Source organism: Lepus europaeus, chromosome 14, assembly GCF_033115175.1.
Source record: "Lepus europaeus isolate LE1 chromosome 14, mLepTim1.pri, whole genome shotgun sequence".
NCBI classification, from domain to species: Eukaryota; Metazoa; Chordata; class Mammalia; order Lagomorpha; family Leporidae; genus Lepus; species Lepus europaeus.
The window spans coordinates 13165648-13184959 of NC_084840.1; the positions used below are offsets into that span (position 1 = coordinate 13165648).

General features: G+C 38.3%; 1 protein-coding gene across 1 annotated transcript in view; it reads left to right on the plus strand.

The window, feature by feature from the left end:
• Nucleotides 1–16732, plus strand: part of CFH (complement factor H) — a 117265-nt gene extending 100533 nt beyond the window's left edge. The window contains exons 33-35 of the mRNA XM_062210736.1: nucleotides 7968–8150; nucleotides 12712–12894; nucleotides 16476–16732. Of these exons, the coding sequence (XP_062066720.1) occupies nucleotides 7968–8150; nucleotides 12712–12894; nucleotides 16476–16672 (563 nt within the window). The 3' untranslated portion in view covers nucleotides 16673–16732. The remainder of the gene's footprint in view (nucleotides 1–7967; nucleotides 8151–12711; nucleotides 12895–16475) is intronic.
• Nucleotides 16733–19312: the final 2580 nt, after the last annotated feature.

Consider the following 19312-nt stretch of genomic DNA (forward strand, 5'->3'; position numbering starts at 1 on the left):
GTAAAGCTCAGCCAAACTCAGTATCTTTAGCGAAACTGGAGAACACATTGAGGGCTGCATAAACGCTGTGTATGGTCCCAGGGGTAGATCAAACGAATACTCACAGAGGCTAGATTTCAACTACCCTCAACCCCACTCCCAACTAAGTCAAAACAAAAAAAAAAGAGAGAGAGAGAGAGCGTCCCAGCAAGGAGCAAATAATCTGGGAGAGTCGCTCTTTACACAGCCTTAAACCTCAAGAAACAAGCATAGCCCTCTGACCACACCCATCACAGCCCCTAAGGCTCCAACAAAACAGACAGCTCACTTAGAGGCATAGTATAACCAGAGAAAAAAAAACAAAAACAAAAACACCACAAATTATCTCTAACATGCCAAGCAAGAAACATAGAAGCAGAGCTACCAAGAACAAGGAAGGCACTATGACGCCCCCAAGTGAACAAGACATGCCAATGCAAGATTATGAAGATGAAGAGATAGAGCAAATGCAAGAAGCAGATTTCAAAAAATTCACAAGAACATTAAGAAGTTCTCAAAAACAAATTCTTGAACTACAGAAATCCTTAATGGACAAGATAGAAAATCTCTCCCGTGAAAATGAAATATTAAGGAGGAATCAAAATGAAATGAAACAACTAGTGGAACAGGAAATTGCGATAGTGAAAAAAAACCTCAATGAAATGAAGAACTCAATAGATCAAATGGCAAACACATTAGAGAGCCTTAAAAACAGAATGGATGAAGCAGAGGAGAGAATATCGGAATTAGAAGACAGAGAACAGGAAAGGAAACAGTCAAATCAAAGAAAAGAAGAAGAAATCAGAAATCTAAAAAATACTGTCAGGAATCTACAGGATACTATTAAAAAACCCAACATTCGGGTTCTAGGAGTTCCTGAAGGCATGGAAAGGGAGAAAGGATTAGAAGGCCTTTTTAGTGAGATACTAGCAGAAAATTTCCCAAGTTTGGAGAAGGACAGAGACATCCTAGTACAGGAAGCTCAGAGAACCCCTAATAAACATGATCAAAAGAGATCCTCACCACGACACGTCGTAATCAAACTCACCACAGTGAAACACAAAGAAAAGATCCTAAAATGTGCAAGAGAGAAACGCCAGATTACTCTCAGAGGATCTCCAATTAGACTTACAGCTGATTTCTCATCAGAAACCCTACAAGCCAGGAGAGAATGGCGAGATATAGCCCAGGTACTAAGAGAGAAAAACTGCCAGCCCAGAATATTATATCCTGCAAAGCTCTCATTTGTGAATGAAGGTGAAATTAAGACCTTTCACAGCAAACAGAAATTGAAAGAATTTGTCGCCACTCGTCCAGCCCTGCAAAAGATGCTTAAAGACGTGTTACATACAGAAACACAGAAACACGGTCACCAATATGAAAGAAGGTAAAGGAAGGAAACCTCAGAGCAAAAGATCACAGGAATCTCAAACCAGATATTAGAAAATATCTTTGGCAAATGGCAGGGCAAAGTTACTCCTTCTCAATAGTCACATTGAATGTTAATGGCTTGAACTGTCCAGTTAAAAGACACCGATTGGCTGATTGGATTAAGGAACAAAACCCATCCTTTTGCTGCTTACAAGAAACCCATCTATCCAACAATGATCCATACAAGCTGAGAGTGAAAGGCTGGAAAAAGATATACCACGCCAACAGAAATGAAAAGAGAGCGGGCGTAGCCATCTTAATATCGGACAACATAAACTTTACTACAAAAACTGTTAGGAGAGACAAAGAGGGGCACTATATAATGATTAAGGGATCCATTCAACAAGAAGATATAACGATTATCAACGTATATGCACCTAATTACAGGGCACCAGCTTATTTAAAAGACTTGTTAAGGGACTTAAAGGGAGACTTAGACCCCAATACAATAGTACTGGGGGACTTCAATACTCCACTCTCAGAGATAGACAGATCAACAGGACAGAAGATCAACAAGGAGACAGTAGATTTAAATGACACTATAGCCCAAATGGATCTAACAGACATCTACAGAACATTTCATCCTACATCTAAGGACTTTACATTCTTCTCAGCAGTACATGGAACCCTCTCTAGGATTGACCACATACTAGGCCATAAAGCAAGTCTCAGCAAATTCAAAAGAATTAGAATCATACCATGCAGCTTCTCAGACCACAAAGGAATGAAATTGGAAATTGGCAACTCAGGAATCCCTAGAGCACGTGTAAACACATGGAGATTGAACAATATGCTCCTGAATGAACAACGGGTCATAGAAGAAATTAAAAGAGAAATCAAAAATTTTCTGGAAGTAAATGAGGATAAAAGCACAACATACCAAAACCTATGGGATACAACAAAAGCAGTGTTAAGAGGAAAGTTTATATCAATAGGTGCCTACATCAAGAAATTGGAAAGGCACCAAATAGACGAGCTTTCAAGTCATCTCAAGGACCTAGAAAATCTGCAGCAAACCAAACCCAAACCCAGTAGGAGAAGAGAAATAATTAAAATCAGAGAAGAAATCAACAGGATTGAATCCAAAAAAACATTACAAAAAATCAGCCAAACGAGGAGATGGTTTTTTGAAAAAATAAACAAAATTGACACCCCATTGGCCCAACTAACTAAAAAAAGAAGAGAAAAGACCCAAATCAATAGGATCAGAGATGAAATGGGAAACGTAACAACAGACGCCACAGAAATAAAAAGAATCATCAGAAATTACTACAAGGACTTGTATGCCAGCAAACAGGGAAATCTATCAGAAATGGACAGATTCTTGGACACATACAACCTCCCTAAATTGAGCCAGGAAGACATAGAAAACCTAAACAGACCAATAACTGACACAGAAATTGAAACAGTAATAAAGGCCCTCCCAACAAAGAAAAGCCCAGGACCAGATGGATTCACTGCTGAGTTCTACCAGACATTTAGAGAAGAACTAACTCCAATTCTTCTCAAACTATTCAGAGCAATCGAAAAAGAGGGAATCCTCCCAAATTCCTTCTATGAAGCCACCATCACCTTAATTCCTAAGCCAGAAAGAGACGCAACATTGAAAGAGAATTACAGACCAATATCCCTGATGAACATAGATGCAAAAATCCTAAACAAAATTCTGGCCAATAGAATGCAACAACATATCAGAAAGATCATCCACCCAGACCAAGTGGGATTCATCCCCGGTATGCAGGGATGGTTCAACATTCGCAAAACAATCAACGTAATACACTACATTAACAGACTGCAGAAGAAAAACCATATGATTCTCTCAATAGACGCAGAGAAAGCATTTGATAAAATACAACACCCTTTCATGATGAAAACTCTAAGCAAACTGGGTATGGAAGGAACATTCCTTAATACAATCAAAGCAATATATGAAAAACCCACGGCCAACATCCTATTGAATGGGGAAAAGTTGGAAGCATTTCCACTGAGATCTGGTACCAGACAGGGATGCCCTCTCTCACCACTGCTATTCAATATAGTTCTGGAAGTTTTGGCCAGAGCTATTAGGCAAGAAAAAGAAATTAAAGGGATACAAATCGGGAAGGACGAACTCAAACTATCCCTCTTTGCAGATGATATGATTCTTTATTTAGGGGACCCAAAGAACTCTACTAAGAGACTGCTGGAACTCATCGAAGAGTTTGGCAAAGTAGCAGGATATAAAATCAATCCACAAAAATCAACAGCCTTTGTATACACAGGCAATGCCACGGCTGAGGAAGAACTTCTAAAATCAATCCCATTCACAATAGCTTCAAAAACAATCAAATACCTTGGAATAAACTTAACCAAAGACGTTAAAGATCTCTACGATGAAAACTACAAAACCTTAAAGAAAGAAATAGAAGAGGATACCAAAAAATGGAGAAATCTTCCATGCTCATGGATTGGAAGAATCAATATCATCAAAATGTCTATCCTCCCAAAAGCAATTTATACATTCAATGCAATACCCATCAAGATCCCGAAGACCTTCTTCTCAGATATAGAAAAAATGATGCTGAAATTCATATGGAGACACAGAAGACCTCGAATAGCCAAAGCAATCCTGTACAACAAAAACAAAGCCGGAGGAATCACAATACCTGACTTTAGGACATACTACAGGGCAGTTGTTATCAAAACAGCATGGTACTGGTACAGAAACAGATGGATAGACCAATGGAACAGAATAGAAACACCAGAAATCAATCCAAACACCTACAGCCAACTTATATTTGACCAAAGATCCAAATCTAATCCCTGGAATAAGGACAGTCTATTCAATAAATGGTGCTGGGAAAATTGGATTTCCACATGCAGAAGCTTGAAGCAAGACCCATACCTATCACCTTACACAAAAATTCACTCAACATGGATTAAAGACTTAAATCTACGACCCGAAACCATCAAATTATTAGAGAGCATTGGAGAAACCCTGCAAGATATAGGCACAGGCAAAGACTTCTTGGAAAAGACCCCAGCAGCACAGGCAGTCAAAGCCAAAATTAACATTTGGGATTGCATCAAATTGAGAAGTTTCTGTACTTCAAAAGAAACAGTCAGGAAAGTGAAGAGGCAACCAACAGAATGGGAAAAAATATTCGCAAACTATACTACAGATAAAGGATTGATAACCAGAATCTACAAAGAAATCAAGAAAATCCACAACAACAAAACAAACAACCCACTTAAGAAATGGGCCAAGGACCTCAATAGACATTTTTCGAAAGAGGAAATCCAAATGGCCAACAGACACATGAAAAAATGTTCAAGATCACTAGCAATCAGAGAAATGCAAATCAAAACCACAATGAGGTTCCATCTCACCCCGGTGAGAATAGCTCACATTCAGAAATCTACCAACAACAGATGCTGGAGAGGATGTGGGGAAAAAGGGACACTAACCCACTGTTGGTGGGAATGCAAACTGGTTAAGCCACTATGGAAGTCTGTCTGGAGATTCCTCAGAAACCTGAACATAACCCTACCATACAACCCAGCCATCCCACTCCTTGGGATTTACCCAAAGGAATTTAATTTGACAAATAAAAAAGCCATCTGCACATTAATGTTTATTGCAGCTCAATTCACAATAGCTAAGACCTGGAACCAACCCAAATGCCCATCAACAGTAGACTGGATAAAGAAATTATGGGACATGTACTCCATAGAATACTATACAGCAGTAAGAAACAACAAAACCCAGTCATTTGCAACAAGATGGAGCAATCTGGAAAACATCATGCTGAGTGAATTAAGCCAGTCCCAAAGAGAAAAATACCATTTGTTTTCCCTGATCGATGACAACTGAGCGCCAAAGAGGAAACCTGTTAAGTGAAATGGACACTATAAGCAACAATGAACTGATCAGCTCCTGTCCTGACTTTAGATGTACAATGTAATACTTTATCCTTTTTAGTATTTGTTGTTGTTGTTGTTGTTCTAGTACTATTGGTTGAACTCAGTAATTAACACACAATTATTCTCAGGTGTTTAAATTTTAACTGAAAAGTGATCCCTGTTAAATCTAAGAGTGGAAAAAGAGAGGGAGGAGATGAACAATTTGGAACATGCTCAATCGGACTGGCCGCAAATGGTGGAGTTAGAAATGTGCAGGGGATTCCAACACAATCCCATCAAGGTGGCATGTACCAATGCCATCGCACTAGTCCAAGTGATCAATTTCAGCTCACAATTGATAGCTCTGATAGGTCTAAGAGTCAAAGAGATCACACAAACAAGACAAGTATCTGCTAATACTAACTGATAGAATCAAAAAGGGAGAGAAAGATCCAACATGGGAAGTGGGATACACAGCAGACTCATAGGATGGCAGATGTCCTAAACAACACTCCGGCCTCAGAATCAGCCCTCAAGGCATTCAGATCTGGCTGAAGAGCCCATGAGAGTATAGCAGGCATGGAAAGCCAAGATATCATGGGAAAAAAAAAAAAAGACCTAAATGAATGATCTCTGTGAGTGAGATCCCAGTGGAAAGAACGGGGCCATCAAAGAAGGAGATACCCTTCTCCGAAGGGAGGAGAGAACCTCCACTTTGACTATGACCCTATCGGAATAAGACCAAAGTCAGCGAACTCTAAAGGCTTCCATAGCCCTGGCAACTCATGACTAGAGCCTAGGGAGATTACTGACGCCATGAACAGGAGTGTCAAATTGTTAAGTCAGCAACAGGAGTCACTGTGTACTTACACCCCATGCGGGATCTGTCCCTAATGTGTCGTCTAAAGCCAAGTGATGCTATGACTGGTACTGAAACAGTATTTTTATACTTTGCGTTTCTGTGTGGGCGCAGACTGATGAGGTCTTTGCTAATTATATACTGAATTGATCTTCTGTATATAAAGAGAATTGGAAATGGAAAAAAAAAAAAAACAACCTGGTGTCAAAATGGAAATGGCATAGAAAATTAATTATTTTGAAAAAAAAAATTATGTAGGATCTCTGTCTTTAATGTGCTGTACATTGCTATTTAATGCTATAATTAGTAATCCAATGGTAGTTTTTTCACTCGATGTTGCTATATGGGCAAAATGTTGAAACCTTTACCTAATATATACTAAATTGATCTTCTGTATACAAAGAGAATTGAAAATGAATCTTTACATGAATGGAAGGAGAAAGGGAGCGGGAGGGGGGAGGGTTGCGGGCGGGAGGGAAGTTATGGGAGGGGGGAAGCCATTGTAACCCACAAGCTATACTTTGGAAATTTATATTCATTAAATAAAAGTTTAATAAAAAAAAAATCCAATGCAAAATTCCTGTTTAAAATATTATGCAAACTTTGACTTATTCTATATTGACTTTAGATTCAATGCAAATCATGTTAAACCATTATTATATAAAAATTATTTTTTAGAAAATGATAGATTAGATTCATCCTTTCAGCTTGATTTTAAATAAAAAATAGTATAGAAGGGAAAATGATATCTGTCACTGTGTTTGTTATGACTGTGAAGGGTTGTTCCAGTAGACAGAAGTCACTGCTCTGGAAAAAAAAATGGGATGGAAGACAGCATTCTAAGAGGGTACACCTAGGTCAGGAGAAGGGACTGTGGCTCAGATGATGTGATGACATCCAAGTTGACTTAGAACATTTCCCTAAGAACAAACCAAGCAATAAAAAATAAACTAACTCTTCATCCAACAGAGGTATTCTGTTTATTCATTACCTGCAATTCCTAGGTTTAGAAGAACATGCCCATATCTAAAATCCTCTATTGAGATCTAGGGTTGAGTTGCTAAGGAAAGTCTTAGTTGGACCTCTCACTGTTATTTTTTCTACTGTTGTCTTTTTAAATTTTAGGTTCTAGCTTGTTTGGCTTACATGTTCATTAACTTTTTGAATCACATAGATGAGATAGAAAAAAAAGTGGGTTAATTTGTAAATTATACAAAAGAAACAACAGAAATAAGACCATTTGAGCACCTGCAAAATTTTATTTGTTTATTTTTTCTTACATAAGAAAGAGAGAGAGAATGGATTTTGGTTTATTCACCAGATGTTCACATTATCCAGGGCTGGGCAAGGGTTGAATTTGGGAACGGGAACTCAATATAGGTCTCTTATATGTGTGGCAGGGACCCAATTACATGAGCCATCACCACTGCCTCCCATTAGCAGGAAGCTGGTGTCAGAAGTCAGAGCACAATATCAAACCCAGGTATTCTGATTAGGGGTGAGTATATCTTAATGGTTACGCTTGTTCCCTACCTAAAAAATTTTAAAGCAATGATTGTAACATGAAAGTCATCTGTAAACTTTAGAATATATTTACATAAAGTATATAAAATATATAAAGTACACAAAATATATTAACATAAACTGTTATAATTTGCTATTAAATCAGAGAGAGAGAGAGAATTATTGGATGTTCCATTATACTGAGACACTATCCTGTTGAGCTACTTTTTGTTAACCTTTATTAATCAAATAACTGAATTCCTATGTTTCATAGAAAGGAAGAAACAGCTCTGCCCACCTCCACCTCAGATACCTCACGCTCAGAATATGACAACCACAGTGAATTATCAGGATGGAGAAAAAGTAGCTATTCTCTGTAAAGAAAATTTTCTACTTCAAGAAGCAAAGGAAATTGTATGTAAAAATGGACAATGGCAGTCATTACCACAGTGTATTGGTTAGTAGTTTATTCTAAGCTTCATTTAAAAAAAGGATTCTAATTTCCTTTGTTTTAGCTGAAGAACAATAAAAAGAACTTATAACTTAACTATTACACTGTATTTGAAATATTGATCACTATGTCAGTACTCAATTCTGTCTCTTTGAAATTTGTTCCCCTGAGAGGTGTTTCCAACAGTGATCATAGAAGAAACAAGTTTGGGATTTATAGCAGATGCCCAATTCTATTAAACATGTATACAACCAAGTCAAGATGTCGAATGGGCGATCTGAGAGGATGCAGGTGTGCAGAAGTGATAGGGCTAAGGTAAAACTTTTGGTTAGTGTGTAGATGCTGTTTTACACCACAGAGGACAGGAGACCACTTAGACAATTTAAATGTTAAATAAATAAGGCAGGAGGTCAAAGAATCTCAGCTTTGGAGACCTCCATTGTTAGATATCTGGGTGATGAAGGGTATAGAAGGGTATAGAAGGCTGGAATCCCAGACACAACATCAAGGGGTCATTTCAAAATGACATATTACAAAAAATCATTCAACATGACATCAGATATGTCAAACATTCTTTAGAACTGGACAAGGTGCCTAATAATTGAATATTAGATTTAGCTACCTGGAAGTCATTGGTAACTTTCCTTAGAGATGTTTCTTAGGAGGGTGAATGCATAATTGAAGTATATTAAGAAATAATATGGATTAGTTCTTCTTTAAAAGCTTGGTAAAATTCAGTAATCAATCCATCTTGTCCTGGGTTTTTTATTTGTTGATAAAGTCTTTATTAGTGATTCAAACTCTGTCTTGGATATTGGTCAATTTAGGTTTTCTGTCTTCTTGGTTCAATTTTGGTAAATTATAGGTGTCCAAAAATCTGTTTCTTCTAAATTTTCCAAATTGTTGGCATATTGTTGTTTGTAGTAATTCCTGATGATTCTCTTGCTTCTGTGGCATCTGTTGTAACATATGCTTTTTCATTTCTGATTTTATTTATTTTGGTTTCTCCCCTAGTTCCCATTATTTTTGGTTAGTTGGGGCAATGGTTTATCAATTTTGTTTATCTTTTCAAAAAAACAGTTCTTCATTTCACTGATCGTTTGCATCACTTTTAATTTCAATTTTGTTTATTTCCTCTCTAATTTTATTATTTCTTTCCTCCTACTAATTTGGTTTGTTCTTTTATTGTCTAGGTCCTTGAGATGCATGGTTAGATCACTTATTTGATGCCTTTCTAGTTTCTTGGTGTAGGAACTAATCGCTGTAAATTTTCCTCTTAACACTGCTTTGGCTGTATCTCACAAGTTTTTGATATGTTGTATTGTCACTTTCATTCATTTCTAGGAATTTTTTTATTTCTCTTTGGAATTCTTCTAGACCCGCTGTTCATTCACTCTCCACATGTTTGCATATTTCTAGAATTTCTTATGATCTTAATTTACAACTTGATTTCATTGTGGTCAGAAAAGATACATGGCCGGCGCCGCGGCTCACTAGGCTAATCCTCTGCCTTGCGGCGCCGGCACACTGGGTTCTAGTCCCGGTCGGGTTACGGATCCTGTCCCGGTTGCCCCTCTTCCAGGCCAGCTCTCTGCTGTGGCCAGGGAGTGCAGTGGAGGATGGCCCAAGTGCTTGGGCCCTGCACCCCATGGGAGACCAGGAGAAGCACCTGGCTCCTGCCATCAGATCAGTGCGGTGCGCCGGCCACAGCGCGCCTACCGCGGCAGTCATTGGAGGGTGAACCAACGGCAAGAGGAAGACCTTTCTCTCTGTCTCTCTCTCACTGTCCACTCTGCCTGTCAAAAATTAAAAAAAAAAAAAAGATACATGACACAGTTTCAATTGTTTTTTCAATTTTTGAGACTTGTCTTATGACCTAGCATATGGTCTATCCTAGAGAAAGCTCCATGCACTGATGAAAACAATGTGTTTTCTGCAGCTGTGAGATGAAATGCTCAGTAGGTGTCAATGAGAGCCATTTGATGGCATAGGTTAGCTCTATTGTTTCTTTGTTGATTTTTTTTCCTAGTTGATCTGTCCTTTGATGAAAATGGTGTATGAGAGTCCCCTATTATTATTGTGTTGGAGCCTAAGTCCCTTTAGATCCATTAGCATTTGTTTTAAATAGCCTGGTGTTCTAGTACCAGGTCTGTATATAATAATTATAGTCATATCTTCCTGTTGGAAAGTCTTTATTTCACCTTCATATTATAAATGAGAACTTTGCTGGGTTACCACTTTCACATTACTATTCAATAATGTTCTGAAAGTTTTAACCAGAGCCATTATGCAACACAAAGAAATCAAAGGCTTACAAATTGGAAAGGAGGAAGTCAAATTGTCCCTATTTGCAGATGACATGATCCTATATATAGGGAAACCAAAAGTCTCCATTAAGAGGCTACTGGAACTCATTAGAGAATTTGATAAAGTTGCAGGATATAAAAATCAACACACAAACATCAACAGCATTTATATGCACAAACAATGCCTTGGCTGAGAAAGAACTTATAAGGTCAATTCTACTCACAAGAGCTTAAAAAAATTAAGTGCCTTGGAATAAATTAAACCAAGGGTGTGAAATATGTCTACAATGAAAATTTCAAAACATTAAGGAATAGAAGAAGACACACAGAAAAATGGAAAAAAAATTTATGTTCATGAATTGGAAGAATTAATATCATCAAAATGTCCATATTACCCAGAACAATTTACAGATTCAATATGATGCCAACCAAAATAACAAGGACAATCTTCTTGGAAGATCCAGAAAATAATGACCCTAAAGTTCATATGGAAACATAAGGGAGCCTGCATAGCTAAAGCAATCTTAAACAATAAAAACAAAGTGGAGGCATCACAATACCAGATATATTACAGGGCAGTTAAAGCAACCTAGTACTGGAAAAAAAAAATAGACCTGTGGAACAATGGAACACTTTAGAGACCCCAGAAATGAGTCTATGCATCTTCTTCCACCACCTAATATTTGACAAACAAGTAAAAACCACTCCTAAAGTGAGCTAAAGACCATCTCTTCAACAAATAGTACTGGGAAAATTGTATCTACACATGAAGAAGTACTAAACAAGACCCATATCTTATACCCTATACAAAAATCAACTCACAAGGATCAAGGATATAATCCCAAGACCTGAAACCACCAAAACACTAGGAGAAAACAAAGAGGAAAACTGCAAGACATTAGTCTGGGCTAACACTTCTTGGATACAATCCCAGAAGCATAGTAGCAAAAATTAACAAATGGGATTACATCAAGCTAAGAGCTTTTGCTTAGCAAAGGAACCACTCAACAAAGTGAAGAGGCAACAAAAAGAATGGGAGAAAATACTTATAAGCTATTCATCTGAAAAATGATTAATATAAAAAAATTTAAGGAGCTCAAGTACACAAATGTAAAGCATGAGTATAATTGAATCTTGAGATTTAATTATTGTTTATAACCTTTGTCTATACTCTTGCAGAACAGTGGTCTTTCTGCTTTCTACTTGTTGAATTCTTTATTTAGTGGAGTCAAAGAGAGTGGGAAGTATAATTATTGGCTTAAAATTATATGTATATATGAAATTCATGTAATCTATACTCTATTTTATAAAAAAAAAAAAAAGAAAAGATGTGGAATGACAACACAGACCAGGGAAGATAGGAAGGAAGGAAGGAAGTTTACTCTGAAGGGAATACAGAAATGAGACAGAGGCTTGAAAGTGGACGTGGATACAGGGAAATTTTACTTTGCAGAGTTGTGACATTCTAGCCATGTTTTCATGTTGATGAATGATTCAGTAGAGAGGCAGAAAATGATGCTACAGAAAAATGGGTATAATTCATGGAGAAGAGTCTTAGACTAGTTGAAAGAGGAAACAAGTTCCTACATGAAGGAGTTAGTCTGAGAAAGTATGGACAATAATTTGATGAAACAATAGGCAGAACAAGTTATTTGCGACAAGATTACCTACTTACCAATTCCATATTAACATCTTTAGTAATACATCAGGGGAGATGTACCAATAAATGGAATGTATTAGTCAATCTTAGCAAGAAATTGAAACATTTAGGACAGGGAAGGATGCCAATAATACTTGTACTAAAAAAAAATGAATATATAAGACTATGTCTGTAGTTCATTTTTCAGTAAAAGTTATGACCATATATGACTAGGTACATGATATTTGCATAAAGTAACATTTGCTTCTGATAATGGAAATGGGGAGGGTGTTATTCAATTTTACCTTTTCTCTTTGCATAAGAATTGAATATCAAGGGGATGTGCAAAGGAAACTACACCAAGGTTTGCACATTTGCCCATCATGCTTTAAATAAAAAGATGCTTAATACACATATGCCCAGTATATTATGTAAATTTTTGCTTTGGCATGAAAGGAAGTGCTATAGTATGTTCTGACTATCAGCCTGTACAATATAAATTCTGTAACTGGTTCTCAGATATCATAATATATTGAAGGCATATTATGTAGTGCTTTATTGATATGATTTTACTCAAATAAGCATGCTGATTTTCTCCCTACAAATAAATGTTCTTTTCCAGACTCTACACAGAGTTGTGGGCCCCCTCCGTCTATTGACAATGGTGATATCACCTCATTCCCACTGTCAATATATACTTCAGGATCGAGAGTGAGATATCGTTGCCAGTCCTTCTATGAACTCCAGGGCTCCAGAGATGTTACATGCAGCAACGGCCAGTGGTCAGAACCACCAAAGTGCCTAGGTGAGTGCTTAATATTCTCCTGTAGTATGAGATGGAATATTTGTGGCAGAATTTTCACAGACTAATTTCATAGGATGATATATTTAGTAAAATTTCATTCTGCTGGAAACTTTTCCTGCCAAATGTGAATAATAAGAAAAAAATGTTTGAAAATCTGCTTTATGCAAAGTGGGGAAAAATCTGTAAAAACTATAACCAAATTTCTGAAAGACTTAAATACTATAAGGTACATTATTAAGCTCCATAAATAATATCCAAAATTGTATAACCATGGGACCTATTGGTACCCAACTAGATTCTATCATGTTGTAATCACCTTTTTGAACATTTTCCACAGAGAACAATTTGCAAACATTGGTCTAGGAAAGTTATCATTTACCAGTAATAAGATTCTACTTAGAAACTTGAAGTTTTATCTATCAAAACCCTTAGTCAACTGTTCCTGGCCTTTCATCTGTGTATCGCTAGGATTTCTAGCAGTAAATGCACAACACACTGAGTTACCAACCTTTTCCCAGATCTTCACTTAACGGAGGACATCAGGGCATAACATTCAGTCTCCTCCAAACCATATGAACCTCAGGGCATTAAGAAATATGAACATGGTCAATCTTCTATGAGAATTTGGGGGGGTCACATTCAAGGGCATAATGGAAGATTCTTTCACTGGTGTTACAAACTGAAGGGGGCAAAATACGAGGAATATGAGTCTCAATAATAATGACAACAACAGCAAAAGCATGAAGCCCAATTTATTCCAGGCAAGCAGATGGAAACCAGCACTTCCATAAAGCACCTCTGTTTTCTGGTGTTCTAAAGAACACTGGGTAAATGGGGGCCTGAATAAGGACTGTTCCTGTGACAGTCTTCAGATTTGCCAGTGCCTCAACCCACAGGGCTAGACCAGGCGTTTCTTTCAGACTTGAGACCTTATCCTTCTGACAATGTCACTTTCCTACACCTTCTGTAATGACGGGTTGTCTCTACACTCTGGTCTGTACTGTGCCTTAAGTCACTCATCATTTTCTGAGTCCTCTTTCCTACATATCACAATAACGTGGGAACTGAGGAAGAATATGGCAGAAGTAGCATTGAATAATTTTGCTAGAATGAAGAAAGGCTAGGTTTCAAAGCTAATTTCTTGAATGGAGGTTACAGTTACCAATAAGTAGATAGATTCCATTACATAAGACATTAAATATAGCAAAGTTTCAGGTGTTCCAAGAATTTAAAATAAGTAGAAATTGTTACGAGAAGACAACATAAAATGAATTTCCTGGAGAAAGGTAAGACCAAAATTATGATGTAAAGACTGTATGCCATATTGACAACCAGAGTTTATAGGAAGGGTGCTGCAGTAAAAAAACAACACTTTGAACACCAGCACAAACATCAACAAAAGCTAGACAAGCAAACAAAAAACTTACCATAATCTTTAGACTATTTAAAGGAAAATGATCAAATAATTTTCTGTAGAGTAGAAGAATCAACACGAAGAATTCTGGAGAAGCAATTTTTCCAAAGCCAGATGTAAACTTCATTGGATAGTTCATTTATTTAATGTAGTAGGGAGCAATTAAATATTTTAATAGCAATCTTTTGATATAGTATTCTAAAGGGATCGGCTAACTAAGAAGACCTGAATGTATTGTAGTAAGAAAATGCAACTTGAGGAGATTGTTTAAGGCCCTATAAGAGACAGATTGTAGTCTTGACAAATGAGCAAGAAAACTTGGAGCAAAAAGAAAAGGAATTAAAAAGCAACCAGGAGAAGCACCTGGCTCCTGCCATCAGATCAGCGCGGTGCGCCGGCCGCAGCGCGCCTACCGCGGCGGCCATTGGAGGGTGAACCAACGGCAAAAGGAAGACCTTTCTCTCTGTCTCTCTCTCACTGTCCACTCTGCCTGTCAAAAAAAAAAAAAAAAAAAAAGCAACATCAAAATTCCTCAATAAATTACGGGGTAAATTCTTAGGTGTTCAACAAGCAAGAATCCCTCTAAATCAATTAAAAAACACAATAGAAAAATACATAAAGCACACACAAAGAGAAAGTGACCACCGTATGATGAGTAAACATGCAAAAGTGCTTATGTACACCAAGATGAAATTTCAATAAGGTGACAGTGTTCAATTAGGAGACTGGCAAAAGGAAAAATATATACATAATATAAGTATACAGCAAAGAAAGAATTCTCACACTCTTGTTGAATTTATAAATGAGGCCAAACTCTTTGAAGCCTCACACATTTTAAAGACAAACATTTTGGGCCAGTGCCACGGCTCAGTAGGCTAAAATTAACTATTAATTTTGTTTCCCATGAATTTTTTGAAGTCTCTTGGACTTTTCAGTGTTCATGAGGATCTCCTGGGCATGAATAAATCTGGGTACAAAGAGATGTCCCTGTGTGATGTCTGCTTTCTAGGACAGATGCTCCAGTTAAGCTCTGGACTTATTTCAGCATCTTCTGAAGATTTCCTGTATCGGGGATTATGGTTGAAGAGAACATGCTGAATGTGCTACTATCTCTCATTAAAAAAAAATATTACCTCAAGCAAGAATGAGTGGAGTCAGTGGTCACTGGGGGAAGATAACTGTTCTCTATAGAAATCAGTTTCTATAAGCCGGCGCCGTGGCTTAACAGGCTAATCCTCCGCCTTGCGGCGCCGGCACACTGGGTTCTAGTCCCGGTTGGGGCGCCGGATTCTATCCTGGTTGCCCCTCTTCCAGGCCAGCTCTCTGCTATGGTCCTGGAAGGCAGTGGAGGATGGCCCAAGTGCTTGGTCCCTGCACCTGCATGGGAGACCAGAAAAAGCACCTGGCTCCTGGCTTCGGATCAGTGCGACGTGCCGGCCGCAGCGGCCGTTGGAGGGTGAACCAGCGGCAAAAAGGAAGACCTTTCTCTCTGTCTCTCTCTCTCTCACTAGCCACTCTGCCTGTCAAAAATAAAAAAAGAAAAAAAGAAATCAGTTTCCCAAAAGTTAAGATCCACTGGTACAAATTTCAGTCTCATTGATAACAGTCTTCTTCAAGAATGTGCCTTTTGAATGTTCAAAGGGATGATGCGCTTCATCTCTCCCTATACTGTGCATCTCATAGAAAGAAAGAAATTGATTTAACTGTGGTATTCGGACAGATGTTAATAGGTTTGCCATGTTCAGACTGTGTATATTGGGCAATTACTAAAGTAAAAGAGAATCCTGAGTTAGGTACAGAAAGTGAACAACACAGACCCTGAGAAAATGTTCTAATTTAACCCTATTTGTTGTTTGACTTCTGGGTCAGTAAGGCACAACTGCAGGGGCCCATACTCGGGCTCCAAAACACTGCCTTTGCTCATATGACTTTGAGGAAACCTCTCAGGGCCTCCCTCTCTCCTTGTGTAGCCTTGGGCAAGTAATGCAGGATATATACAGACAGCACATACATGGGGCTGAGAGCAGGACTTGGTGTGACTCAGCAAAGAGAGGCTGTTAGTATTCTTTCATTACTTCATCATGTCCTTAAATGCAATTTCACTATTTTGTAAAAAGGAAGGAACTATTATTAGTTACTTATTTTATTTTACTATTGCTTCTTCCAGATGCATGTGTAATATCAGAAGAAAATATGAACAGAAATAACATACAATTAAAGTGGACAAACAACAAAAAACTTTATGCAAAAACAGGAGCCATTGTTGAATTTGAGTGTAAATTGGCACATAAAGCAAAGAGACTGTCACCATCATTTCGGGCAATCTGTCAGGAAGGGAAATTTGAGTATCCCATATGTGAGTGAGAAAACCACAATTTCGCTGAAACTATTTTAACAGTCGTCATAAATGCATGTTTAAATGTCCCCTGTGTGGACACTTGTATTGTCATGGCCTTCATTCTTTTAAGTGTCAACTCATTTTCATCTAGGACTCTGGGTTTTCAGAAGTTCAGAAATGTATGAGCTGAGAGATCGGTGCAACGCTTGTTTGGAGAGTCATACTATACCCAGGGAAATCACAAAACGGGCTCTCTTGTTTATCAGGATCTACGGAAAGAGCATTGTCCTTAGCAGCAATTACTTTCCTAACCTCTTCTATCTGCCTAAAAGTTTTAACATAACTCTGAAGCTTTCTGACTCAACTTTATTTCACAGGACCTAGGGAAGTCATGGTAGTCTCTGTCTCCATGTTGTTATCACTATGTGCATACAAAAACTGTCATGTTTCATGATTGTAGCAAGCACTCATCAAGTGTGATGACTCTTCAAGTCCTTTAATGTAAGCCTTGCTGCCCTTCACATGTTGACTATTGCTTAAAGAGTTAAATAGATCATCTTCTTCAACCAATGGGACACTTTGAAAGTTAAACAATTGTAGTGTGGTGATTCTAGTAAAGAGATAAAGGGCTCATATGAAACAGGTGATCTAAGGACGGGCATGTGGCATAGCAGTTAAGATGCTGCTTGGGGTGCCTGACTTCGAGTTCTGGGGCTGTGCCTGATTCCAGCTTTCTATTGACGCACACCCTGTCAAGTGACGGGTGATGAATTAACTACTTGGGTCCTTGCCACTTGTGTGGGAGACTTAGACCGAGTTCTTGGCTCTTGACTGTGATCTGGCCAGGCCATGGCAGTTGAGGGCATTTGAGGGGTGATCCAGCAGATGAGAGCTCTCTCTCTGTCTCTCTTTCTGAAATAAGTAAATAAGTGCATAACTAAGTAAATAAATAATTAGGAGATCTTTAAAACTGATTGTGGAGATCATTGTACAACTCTGTGATTATACTAAAATTCATTGAACACTTCAAATGAGTGAATTGTAAGGTATATAAATTATGTCTTGATAAAGCCATTACCAAAAAATTGCTCAACACTTAAAAATCAAGAGAAAGACATAATAGAAATTAAAAATTTAAAATAATATTTAAAAAAGAAGGCTTAGTATAAGAATTTAGAAGAGGGGCCAGCACTGTGGCATAGCAGGTAAAGCCTCTGTCTGCAGTGCCAGCATCCCATATAGGCCCCAGTTCAAGACCCGGGAGACCCGGAGGAAGCTCCTGGCTCTTGGCTTCAGATCAGCTCAGCTCCGGCCATTGTGGCCAATTGGGAAGTAAACCAGCAGATGGAAGACTTTTCTCCCTCTTTCCCTCCCCCTCCCCCTCTCCCTCCCTCTCCCTTTCTCTCTGTGTAACTCTGACTTTCAAATAAATAAATAAATCTTTAAAAAAAAAAAAAAGAATTTAGGAGCCAGCGCCTTGGCTCACTTGGCTAATCCTCCGTCTGTGGCGCTGGCATCCCATATGGGCGCCGTGTTCTAGTCCCGGTTGTTCCTCTTCCAGTCCAGCTCTGTGCTGTGGCCTGGGAGGGCAGTAGAGGATGGCCCAAGTGCTTGGGCCCTGCACCTGCGTGGGAGACCAAGAGGAAGCACCTGGCTCCTGGCTTCGGATCGGCGCAGCGTGCCAGCCATAGTGGCCATTTGTGGGGTGAACCAACGGAAGGAAGACCTTTCTCTCTGTCTTTCTCTCTCATTGTCTAACTCTGCTTGTCAAATAAAAAAAAAAAGAATTTAGAAGAAACTTATCTGAGGTTGAATAATTTAAGAATTGTGACTCATACTTGCTATCTATTGAGGCAGCTGACCTGTCTAGGAAAGTGGACATAACAGTTTTATTTATGTTTCTCAGTTCTGAAAGGGAAATCCTGAAGAGAACTATCACCTAAAAGTGTCAGAAGAGTAAAATCTGCATAAAATGTTTTTTTCTGAGGACAAGATGTAAAAGTATCTTAAACTTGGATTTTTCCCTCCCAGCTTCTGAGAATGTGTTTCTAACTTTCTCAAGTTACTTTGGGGCACATGTTCTAGGTGTTTGAGCAACAGCTCAAGGTTTGTTGATAAGGTTTGCTCTTCTTAGCTTATTGTTCCCCTTGTAGATGAGAATGAAGTTAGGAAAAACCGAAGAAGCAAGTGTGGAAATTCTAGCAAACATTTCTTAGTGATAGTTCTCAGTGTCATGTGTACCGCAAGCACCTTTCTTGTGGAGGGTGGGTGGCATCTCATTTCCCTCTCTCCCAAGTCTAATAAGGCTTCAAAGAGACTGCTTGGAAGCTTTGATATTTATTTCATGGATCCATGAATTACTCACAACTGAGGGAAATTAAAGAAAGGAAGAAAGAAACTCAGAAAGAAAAGGAGTCATGACAAAGGAGAGAGAGCAATTGTCTTGCAAGGAACTTAAAGGGACTTTATTCAAAAGTCACATCCTGTAACACACTCTGATAAGGAAAACCAGGAAGGTGTTGGAATGCAAAGGATGAACCAGGTTCTAAAGAGTTGTTTTTATTATCTGCACATGTATTGCTATGGCTTTTCTGCTTCTAATAACCCTAAAAGGTCAAGGGCTGTAACTGTTAAGTTTGAGGAAAGAGCTTGCAGTGTTATCAGGT